Below are 12,370 nucleotides of genomic sequence, written 5' to 3'. Positions count from 1 at the left end.
TACGCTGTCCGTCCTCGGTCGTTAAGGGTATTTTTTTGAGGACGTATGGCGTACGTCGTCGGTCATTAAGGGGTTAAATAACCAATTTGTCCTAGATGAAGAAGTTCAGGTTTGTGGATTTCATTGTAACCTGTGTATATGATTTAATTTTACAGCAGTGTTAGCTGAAGGTGCAATTTGTGTAACAAAATAAAGCTTGGGCTGATTTTGGAGAGCATAATAATAATTATTATATAATACCAATAATACCTTATTTTAATTCACAAAAAAATAAATGTTTTTGATTTTTTATGGAACAGATAAACATCTACTTTTTCTTGTCTATAGACAGGGGAAAGGCAGCGCAAAGAAGAGTTCTGTTCTCCAACGTTTGCTCATTATGAAGTCTCTCCGAGCTTCTACAGATCCACCATGATTTTGAAGCCTCAGCTTGGTTTGGGTGCTGTCTCCAGGCTGCCATCAGCAAAAAGCAGAATATTGATAGCAAGTCAACGCTCGTCAAGCAATGCCCTAACTCAGCAAGAGCAACTGATATCTGCCACAAGTATTAGCAACCCAGATGTTTCAGGTAGGTTTAGATATGTGTAATTATAATGATATATTTTATATTATTTCTATAACATGTCATACACCTGTCTTCACCAATCTATGGGGCTGATTTATTAACGCCCGAATGCTGCTATATGCAGTTGTTTCCGCGCAAGCCTTTAGGCTTGCCTGAAACAGGAGTTAAGAAGCAGTGGTTTTAAGATAATTGGGTTGATTGACACCCCCTGCTCAGGGGGTGGCATTGCACAAGCATTTCACAAGGAATGCTTGGGCAATGATAAATGCCAGCAGCGCATCATGTCCTACAGACACATGATAAATCAGCCCCTATATGCTGATTGACTTTGGTCACAGAGACCTTATTTGTCTTTTAAGGGATTAACTACTAACTTTAGTAGGAAGAAACCAAAGAAGTATAAGTAACCAGGTTTGAGAAATGTAATAAAAATAAAGTCGAAGCCATGTATTTTATCATTTGGTTAAAGGCAGCTTATACTTCACCTTAAAGGGACATTAAACACCTTGAGATGGTATTATAATGTGCTAAATCGTATTTATAAAAAACCTCTACAATATACTTTCATTATTTACTTTGTTCTCTATTCCTGTAATTCCATTCTGAAATATGGAGATTTTCAGTTCATGGTAGAAATGGAAGTGCAGAACACTGTTATATTCCATACAGCCATTGGCTGCACACTCTATTGACCTTTTATATGGACAGTAACGTCAAAATGAAACTTTCATGATTTTAATAAAGCATTCAGTGAGAAAGATTTTTAAAAAATTACTTTTCTCTTGCTTTTCTTTGTTGGAGAGTAATCTTAGTAGGCGCAGCAGTGTGCAGGTGTCTTTAACACTCTATGGGAGCAGGGTTTGCAAGACCATTTGTAGAAATTGTATACATTGCTGCAAACTCTGCATTACTGCCATAGAGTGCTAAAGATATATGCACCACCTGAATCTACCAAAGAGTACACTTTAGCAAGGATACCAAGTGAACAAAGCAAATTTGATAATTAAAGTAAACTTGATTTTTTTTATTTTTTTTATTTGTGTACTTTGTCTGATTTATGAGACTTTTATTTTAAATTTACTATTCAATAAGTAAGGCCCAAAATGCAGGCCTTGTGTCCTCTATTACTTTTCTACCTCTCACAATTTGTAGCAGAAAATGCTTGTTTTTTTTTACAACTGCCTCAGTTTAATCCACAGTTCATTAAATAATGTATATGCGTGTGATTATACTATATATTATTTTCACATTTTCTATACTATTTAACTCTTAGCACTTAGTCACAAAATATAAAAAAAAATATTTTAAAGGGACAGTCAACACCAGAATTGTTGTTTTAAAAGATAGATAATACCTTTATTCCCCAGATTTGCACAGCCAACACGGTTATATTAATATACTTTTAGCTCTGTGATTACCTTGTATCTAAGCATCTTCTGTCAGCCCCCTGATCACATGACTTTGTATTTATTATCTATTGACTTTCATTTTAGCCAATTAGTGCAGTGTCTGCCACAATCCACGGGCGTGATCACAATGTTATATATATGGCTCACATGAACTAGCTCTCCCCTGTTGTGAAAAGCAAATACAAAAGCATGTGATTAGCGGCTTTCAAGGGCTTAGAAATTATCATATGAGCCTTCCTAGGTTTAGCTTTCAACTAAGAATACCAAGAGAACAAAGCAAAATTGGTGATAAAAGTAAATTGGAAAGTTGTTTAAAATTACATGACATATTTGAAACATGACAGTTTTTTTTTGGACTTGACTGACCCTTTAGGAAAGTCCCTTTTTTTTATTATTTTGTTTCACTTGAGATCTTCCTCATTTATTCATATGGCCAAGTTGTATCGTTTCAATATATTTTCATAATTTAGAAATTTTATTTCCTTGATTTCCAGTCTTAAAGGGACAGTCTACACCCAGTATATTTTTTGTTAAACTACTGTTAAATGGGATTTAAACATTGTTAAGCGTGTCCCTCATGTCTCTGCTTCTATGAAGTGCAGGAAAATTTTAAATAATTATTGCTCGTTTGCAGTTAAAAATAAAGGTTAAGCTCCGCCCACCGCTTGGTGTATAGTTGTATATGTCTAGTTGTGGCCATTTACAATCGACTCGTACATAAGTTTTAATGCATGCGCAATTGATACAGAGGAGTGTTGCTGCCTAACAATTCCCCAGAAACTGTAAGTAAAAATTTTCGTTCCGTCTCTGCATAGCGCTATAGTCATAGCGGTAAATGCAGTGCCGCATCAGATGTGGATAGTGTGAGCAGAGGGAGGCTGATCTGCTGCAGGTAGTAAAATGTTAAGAGGGGAAGGGGGATTTCCATGTGCGCAACTTTAATTTCACTGGCATACCCTGTCACATCTTGCAAGAATGCTCCTGTGCTCTCTGCCTCTCAACTCCAGTAGCTACACGGAACAACTTTTGTGAAGGGAACTGCAATCATATCAGATCTTTAACTTGGAATTCCTGTGTCTGTTTCTTGTCAGAGCCAACACGCTGCTCCAGACCTGCCCTCTGTTTCCTACAACCTCTGTTGTCTGTCTTAATAGCGCTTGTTGTGGACGCTTAAATAATAAATCACTTAAGGTTTAAACCATCTATTCCGTCCTTCTTACTGTCTAATACCTTATCTAGTAAATAAGACACAACACCACTTGTTTGGGAGAAAGAACCGGTCACGGTTCACGTTTATTAAATAAACGCTTTAACTTGTGCCTAAGAGTCATTCAAATTACCCTTAGGCACTTGATCAACCTATCAACGAAACTTGGCAACAAGTTCGTAATCCTCAACGTTGGCGGCATCTCACCCTAACCTAGCCCCTATTAGCAGATGGTCAAGGCCCCTTTCGATACCTGCAGCGTGACACCCGGCTGTCACGCCCCATGGCACTCAGAGAGAGCTGTGATGTTCAGAGGTCTTCGGTCCAATTGCGAGGGAGAGGACCCCCAGGCCGGCGCCTGGCAGGCATAACCCCTCCCTTTTCCCAGGACCGTCACTCTTCTCTCCTTGTGCCCGCTCCCCAGGGCATTGACCACCCGCCACAAGAGCCAGGCGAACTCTTGCCGCCAAACCAACCAACAGGAACCCAGTAATAAACCACACTTTAACTAGCATAACCATAACAACATAACGATTTCAACAGATTGCAGATACAACAATTTCAACCCATACCTTAATGAATAATCCCCAACAAGGCTCCCCTGATGTCCCTTAGGAACATATCCAACCCTACGTCCGTAAGGTGGACTCCATCAGGCCTAAATAGGTCCCTTTTGTCGGCCGTTATGCTTTCGTGCCTGACCACGAAACCCCCAATGCCCGTGACCGCTCTTCCCATCTCCCTATTCACCTTTTTGCGCACATTATATGCAGCCCTCTGTGTGACAATGTGCCGCCATTGCAGTCGAGCAACTACATTTGACCACCCCAAAGTCACACCCTGCAACCAAGTGTGCATCCATTGCACATCCGCTGTCATTCTTCTGATCAAATCCAGCGCGGGCATTGCCCCCAAGTCATTTCCCCCGAGGTGCAGCACTAAAACATTAGGCCGCCCCCACCTTTTGTGTGCCTCCTGTAAAAGTGCAGGCAAATCAGCCCACGACAGTCCCCTGCGCCCTAACCACCGAAAGCTTGCCTTGGACGTTGGGAATCCAAGTTGCTGACCTTCCGGCGATCGCAACGCCCTGAGATGAGCCCAGTGGATGTATGAATGGCCTACCATCCATACACGAACCGGAGGTGCTTTCGCATTCACAACACCTGATAAAACAGAGAACACCACCATGAAAAAACCGCCCTTGCACAACCTGGGTCCCCCCCAACAAAAAACCCCCCTTTGGAAGTATGGACCCCCCACATGTCTGTGCTCTAGCAGTGTCCTTTATCTGGTCTAATATAAGTCTTGTACTGGGAAGACTTCCATCTACCCAAGCGCTTAATCTCCGCCACCGTAACTCCCTTTTGCGCTGCGCTGGTCGCCGCGCCTATTCTAAACGAGTGCGGGGCGATCCTGCACGGATCCAACCCGGCCTCCTTTGCCGTCTTCGCCAATACCTGGCGGAATTGAAAAACCGAGAGGGCCAAACCGTCCTCATGTATCAGGAGCAGTTGCCCTCCCGCCGGCCTCACCTTAAGGTATTGCTCCACGCATGCCACCTGGCAGCAATCCTCAAACTCTTGACGTTCAAGGGGCAGCCATGCCCCCACCCCCTCCTGGTCCGTCTTGGACCTGGGTACGAACAACAGGAGCCCCTCGTCCGTCAAACGGACATGCTCCAACTGCACTCCTCCTCGACCTTTATCCTTTGCAGACGCCACAAGCTCCCCCACCCTGAGGGCTCCCGCAATCGCCAATGCAAATGCCGTTCGGAAAAGAAGCTGCTCGTATTTGGATGTGCAAACCTTTGCAACACCCTTCGCTAATGCCTTCAATCTCTCCCGTGTAATGGGCTCCCTCCGATCTTTCTGACGGGGGGCCAACCTGCCCCACCCCTTCAACACCTTCCTTACTAGGAAGGTTCCGGAATGGTCCTCAAAGCCAAGCGCCTTGTTAAAGAAGGCCAGTGCCGATAGCCTACTACTCGCGCCGGCCTTACTGACCCCTTCTTTCCGCAGTAAAGCCAACCATTCCAACACCAGCACCCTAGAAGCCCTTTGTACCTGTACACCTCCGCGTTGACAGAACGCCTCCCAGCAGTCCCAGTGACTCTTATATGCTGACCATGTCCTTGGCGCCAAGGATGCCTTCACCAAGGCTAGGATGCTCATCCAACCTTCACCAGCTGCCAAAGAGAAGATGGGCATGTTAACCCCTCCTCCGCCGCCATGGGTGCCGCTGCCCTAAACTGCTCCCATTTAAATCGAGAGAGTGCATCTGCAATAATGTTCTGCACTCCCGGGACGTGTTTGGCGGTAAAATGTATATTGAACTGCAGGCATCGCAACACCAGGTGACGCAAGCAACACACAACCGCTGGCGATGACGCGGACAGCCTGTTAATGGCGTACACCACACTCATGTTGTCCGTCCAGAACACCACCGATTTATTAGCCAGTCTATCCCCCCAAATCTCCACAGCAACCACTATCGGGAATAGTTCCAACAGCGTCAAGTTTTTGGTGAAACCTGCATCTATCCAGCCCCTCGGCCATGGAGCCGCGCTCCATTCTCCGTCCAGGTACGCTCCGTACCCGAAACCCCCCGCTGCATCCGTGTACAAGTTTATTGCCTTGTTGGGCACTTTCCTACCCCTCCATAGGCACACACCGTTAAAATTCATTAGGAATTTTTCCCATATCTCCAGGTCCTCCCTCACATCCGCCGTAATGCTCGTCCATTTTGCTAGACCGGTAGGGCCCTTCAAAAGTCCCTCCAATCGACGGTTAAAAGCTCTTCCCATCGGGATGACCCTACCCGCAAAATTCAGAAGGCCCAGCAGCGACTGCACCTCTTTTATCGCAACCTTGCTCGCCCCTCTAATCCTTCGTACCGCACCAAGCATCCGGACAACCTTGTCCATGGGCAGCCTACATTCCGCCTGCACTGTATCTATTTCGATACCTAGAAATGTGAGACATGTACACGGCCCCTGCGTTTTGTCGTCCGCGAGCGGCACTCCAAAACGCGACATCATATCCTGCATAACTTCCATGAGCTGTTCACACTCCGTGGAACCAGATCTCCCTACCAACAAGAAATCGTCCAAGTAGTGGGCCACCGCTCCCCCACTTGACGCCTTGTACACTACCCAATGCAGGAAAGAACTAAAACACTCAAACAGGGAACAGGACAATGAGCAGCCCATCGGCAAACACCTGTCCACATAATATTCCCCTTCGAACTTCATGCCCATTAGTCTGAATACCGAAGGGTGCAGTGGCAGCAGGCGGAAAGCCGACTCAATGTCTAGCTTCGCCAACAATGCCCCCGGACCGCATGCCCTGACCACGTCCAGCGCACGATCGAACGATTGATAGTGCACCGAACTCAACTCTGGGTCAATAGCGTCGTTGACTGACGCCCCTTTTGGGAAAGAAAGGTGATGTATCAACCTGAACTTTTCCCTTCCTCTTTCTTGGGTACCACACCCAATGGGGAGATCACCAGATCCGCCATCGGGCAGGTGGAGAATGGCCCCGACACCCTGCCCAGCGCCACCTCCTTTGCCAACTTTTCCCTAACTACGTGCGGGAATTCATAGGCCGTTTTCAAGTTCCTGTGCACTGAAGAACCCGCAACCCGACCCATGACCGGTATCCGGAAACCCCCTTCCAACCCCGACCTCAGCAGCTCAGCTGCCCCTGTGTCGGGGTAGTTCGCCAGCCATATCAGCATGGCCCGCAACCTAAGCGGAGTTGGTGCCCTTGACTGCAACTCCCGACTTAGGCGTAATTCTGGGCTGTCCCTGGTCCTTTCGTTTTCCACAATCGGCGCCTGGGTGAGGCCCTGCACAGAACTTGCAGATGTGACGAAAGGAGCAGCTGCTCCCCCTGTCACACTGCTTATCCTGGTATTTCCAGCACTCCCTCCCTTTCCTGCCCAGCCGTGCCCCTAGGCGCGGCGGGGCTTGACGTGACGCCACTGGGGAGGGAGAACTGCCCTCCAATCCTAATTTGGACCACAAGTGCATATCCTGTGTTCCAAAATGCAGCAGAGGGTTACCTACCATCTTTCTCCTAAAGGCCATGTCGTATTCACGCCATGCGCCTTCCTTGAATCTCGTACGGATATCCTCTATGGTATCCTGGTACTTAAACAGGTTATGCCCCTGCAACGGCCACCTGTCGACATAGCACGCAGCCAGTACACGGAAGCATTTAAGCCATTCCTCGTACGTCTCCGGCCTACGCACTTTCTTTGGGCCCGAGCCATCCGCCGCCCTTTCTTTGGCTCTAAATGCATCCAGAGAGAGCTCGAATACATTAACGTATTTTCCCTCTTGAATCTTTTTAACGACCTTCGCTTTCAAATGGCCATATAGCGAGTGTACCAAACACGGGTAAGTGTCACCCTGTGCAGCCACTTTGCGTGGCACTGGTCCCACTGGCGTAACAGCGCCCCCTAAAGCTTGCGTTCCCTGCAGCTCAAGTGTCTGGGACGTAGCGCCCGCCTTGTCCTTCGCTCTAGCAGACGCCATCTTCTTTATCCACCTAAACATCCTGCGCTGACCATTCCCCACTAAACCAAGATCCTCCCCGCTATCTGATCCTGACCCACTTGTGGAAGACCCCGTGTCAGTGTGTATGATGTCTGGTGCGTGGCATTCACCCTCGCCTGGTATCCCTGCTGCAGAAGGGGTCGCTGGACTCGCAGCGCTCTGGATGCCACTAGTCCCTGCTACTGTCAGGGCGCTGCTCGAGCTCGCTGCCATCTCTGCTGTGCTTGATGGAACCTGTTGAGACAAAACAACTTGGGGGGTACTCCGGTCTGTGAGAGGGGCAACAGTTGAAACACCCTCTCTCCCCTGCCCCTGTCTCCCCCAAGCTGACATACCCAGAACATTAGCCACAGCATCCCTGATAATCACCTCCTGCGCCGCCCCCTCCCGGGCGTGACCACTAAACCCAGGCAGGGGCCTCGCAGCATCTCTCGCATGCAACGCTGCCTCAACAGCTCTCCTGATCATATCCTCATCCACACCACCATGAGACTGGCCCCCTCTATGCATCTGCGCCCTCTCATACTGCGTATCATTTGTCGCCTCACTCGGTCTCACAAATCCCCCAGCCCTAAACTGAGAAACTCCCTCATAGGCATGCGTTATCCCCGCATGTCCCCACCCCATGTGTGGTTCATATCTCCGTCCAGTCTCCAATCTACCATATGACCCCTCAGGCCCTTCGGCCTCTGATACTGCATCCGCACCTGCATACCTCAGGTTCATACCACCCCTCATGCAAGCTTGTCCCAATGTGGCCCCTATACCTGTACTCCGTACCGTTGCACCCCTCTCATTCACCACAACCACGGGCCTCTGCCCGTCACTGCCTCTATCCGTAGCCACGGCCTGTTCACTCGTGCTAGGCCGCACTGTAGGCCTCCCAACTGAACACACCGCTCCGCCTGACACACCAGATGAGCCCCTCTGAGGACCGCGGTCAACCGCCATGCGCGCATGCGCGCCATCAACATGCATACCCACGTGGGACCCAACTGCGCCACACGCTCTCCTACCAGCACCCGGACCCCCAGCCATACCCATGCCAGGTAAGTGGGCCCCGCTGCTCCCTGCCTGTCCTCCTGATACCCCGCTCGCTAACCGGAGTCCCCCCAAGTTACCTTCGGGGCTCCGGTCACGCGAGGCACTCCTCTCTCTGCCGCGTCCTCCCTCCAAATGGCGACCGCGATCCCCCTCCTCCTCAGAACTCTCGGAGGAGATCTCGCGGGAACCGCCAATCGGAGGGCCAGACTCCGCTGCGCACTCTGCCATGTGGCTGTGCTGTGGGCCTGCTCCTGCACCACCGCCAGCCCCAGCGACAGCCACGCCAAGGCCCTGGTCCCCATGGGGCAACCCCCCGACAAAGGACTGGGCCAAGGCCAAAACCGCCGCCAAGGCCGCCGGCGGCAAGGCCGCAAACTGCCCGGCCAGGCCGGCCCCAGCATCCGCTGGGGCAACCGGACCAGACAAGTTCCCCTGGCCACACTCTGTTCCCCCCATAACACCCCCCACCGCTGACACCACCCCGCTTGCCTGCGGGCCTTGATTGGGGGCTACCCTATTTACCCCACTGGTCTGGGCCTTCCCTCCGGCGCCTGTAGACCGTGAGCTACCCCCTGCCTTGCCCTTTCCCTTATTAAAACTCCTAGCAGGTGGGGATTTTTGGGGGGTGGGGGGTACCACATCTTCTGACTCCGGCTCCTGTCTGTGCCTTGCAGGTCCTTTCTTTCTTGCAGCCATCTCCACCACCTCCCTGTAACGCTTGGGAGGCACAGATTTTCTCCTGGATCTCTCCATGTTTTACTTCAAGAACCTTCAGACAACTTCAGAAACCTTCTCCTTGAAGTCTGGAAACCGAAAGAGGCTGATCTCACTGTTGCAGGACCCTATAAAGGTAAGAAAACAGACACCTCCTTCCCACTTGCAACATTGTAACAACACATTTAGCATTACTCCAGACTTCAAGTTGGTAAACCCTTAATTTTGTTACAGGCCCACTAGAGGGCCCTCCACTACCAAAAGCTACAGATAAGCTTCTGAATCAGTTTCTCTTTGATATGCACACGTTATTGGTGGGGGAGGAGATTGAACGGGAACTTTTAGACTTCAGGACAGCCTGGCTAGGAAAGGGAGGGGGGGGGGGGGGCATTACAAGGACTGATAGTGTATTAGATGTCTGGAAACTCCTGATAAACTTGATCCATCAGAGATGAATGTTGACTTCAGACATACCCATATTCTGTTAATACTGTATGTTGTGTATTGCATGTCAAATTGCACTGTTGCATGCCTTTTTATATTTACCTTATCAGTGGCAATATTATCTATCCCATTGATGCAACACTAAAGACTGCATTTAAAAATTAAAAAAAAATCTCATAGTTTTTATGGCCATAGCTTGTGGAGCCTTGCAGTTTTCCCAGAGTAAAGCAAATGTTTATTAAAAATGTTACATTCTCCTATTTAATTGATCCAACTAATATTGAGCGCCTCTAATGTGTATATCTATGTATATGTGTGCTTCTGTGTGTGTGTGTATCTATATATATATATATATATATATATATATATATATGTGTGTGTGTGTGTGCGTTTGTATGTGTGTGAATATATATATTTATATATATGTGTGTGTGTGTGTGTGCCTATGTGTGTGTGTGTGTGTATCTGTATATGTCTTTGTATGTATGTGTCTGTAAGTATGTATGTGTGTACCTGATAATCTCTACAGTGTGTGTGTGGTTATATATATATATATATATATATATGTGTGTGTGTGTGTGTGTGCGTTTGTATGTGTGTGAATATATATATTTATATATATGTGTGTGTGTGTGTGTGTGTACCTGTGTGTGTGTGTGTATATGTATCTGTATATGTCTTTGTATGTATGTGTCTGTAAGTATGTATGTGTGTACCTGATAATCTCTACAGTGTGTGTGTGGTTATATATATATATATATATATATATATATATATATGTGTGTGTGCGTTTGTATCTGTGTATGTGTGTGAATATATATATATATATATATGTGTGTGTGTGTGCCTATGTGTGTGTGTATATGTATCTGTATATGTCTTTGTATGTATGAGTCTGTAAGTATGTATGTGTGTACCTGATAATCTCTACAGTGTGTGTGTGGTTATATATATATATATATATATATATATATATATATATATATATATATATATATATATATATGTGTGTGTGTGCGTTTGTATCTGTGTATGTGTGTGAAAATATATATATATATATATATATATATATATATATATATATATATATAAAAGCAAACAAACCTGCACAACGGAGCGCAACATGGATCCCAAATATCAATGTTGGTGAGTAATCCTTATGAGGTGCAGATGGAGAGAGGGTATGTAGATAATATCCCGGAAGGATTATTCACTAAAAAATATAGACGGCAGCCACTTTTCCCTGTGTGCCTGCAAACACACTCTAATAGAAAGTATTTCCAAAGGATGGGAAAAGAAGGCGCTCCAAGTCCATAAAAAGTCAAAAGGTTTATTAAATTGTATTAAAATCATACAAAATTAAAAGCGGTCAAGCACAGCAAAAAATGCCAAAACAGGTATGTGAACAGGTGAGTCAGCAAACGTTTCGTGCGCTTGCGCACTTGGTCACTGCTTGATTCCACACCTGTTCAAGATGCAATTTATAGCCAGTTTTATTAAAGAGATACATCTTCCAATATTTAAGTACCTGTAATGAATGACCTATACTTTATAGAACTGAAAGAAGCATGTCTGTATGTCTTATATATTCTTAAACTGACAACCATGTATAGTACACAGAACCACTTGTCATTCATCTATCTATTTAACATGAAAAGTCTGATTTTGAAAAAAATCATACCAGACAGAACATCTTAACTTACATGACAAAAGTATTATGACTGTGTGATACACCTATTATACTAAAACAAATCAAAGAGGTTTTCCTTGTGTATTAAACCTATGTAAAGAGATATCTTTGCCAGACCCATCTTGTGTACCACACATGAAGATTTATCTATGTACTTAACCCTTGAAGGTGAATCGCACATAACTTTAAGTATTTTCTATTCATATTTTATCCACTATATTCACATGGGAAAATAGATATTGATCTATATATTTACCTTATATATATGAAATTTACCCTAGATAAAAGGGAAATTCTTTTGATGTTTAACCTACAAACCACTCATCCATTAGGTTTAAATATGAGGAGAGATCTGAATCTATTTACTTAATTGTCTCGTATTTTTTATATTCAGGCCTTTGTAATCTTTATATGTAGAATTTAAATATTTAGATGTTAGAGCTTTAGTTCGTTTGCAGCAAATGAGATAAAGTGTATAATAAGATCATCTCATCAATGTATACTAACATTTTAAATTCAATATCATCTAAATAAATTTCATATATATAAGGTAAATATATAGATCAATATCTATTGTCCCATGTGAATATAGTGGATAAAATATGAAAAGAAAATACTTAAAGTTATGTGTGATTCACCTTCAAGGGTTAAGTACATAGATAAATCTTCATGTGTGGTACACAAGATGGGTCTGGCAAAGATATCTCTTCACATACGTTTAATACACAAGGAAAAC

At 45.6% G+C, this 12,370-nt stretch overlaps 1 protein-coding gene across 1 annotated transcript in view; it reads left to right on the top strand.

Moving 5' to 3' along the window:
- MTUS2 (microtubule associated scaffold protein 2) overlaps window positions 1-12,370 on the top strand; it is a 754,499-nt gene that overhangs the window by 48,458 nt on the left and 693,671 nt on the right. Inside the window, exons 3-4 of the mRNA XM_053705569.1 lie at window positions 328-568; window positions 7,239-7,241. Of these exons, the coding sequence (XP_053561544.1) occupies window positions 328-568; window positions 7,239-7,241 (244 nt within the window). The remainder of the gene's footprint in view (window positions 1-327; window positions 569-7,238; window positions 7,242-12,370) is intronic.

This window comes from Bombina bombina, chromosome 3, assembly GCF_027579735.1.
Source record: "Bombina bombina isolate aBomBom1 chromosome 3, aBomBom1.pri, whole genome shotgun sequence".
In the NCBI taxonomy this organism is placed as follows: Eukaryota; Metazoa; Chordata; class Amphibia; order Anura; family Bombinatoridae; genus Bombina; species Bombina bombina.
The sequence above is the reverse complement of the archived record's forward strand: the minus strand, read 5'-3'. Positions and strand labels throughout refer to the sequence as shown.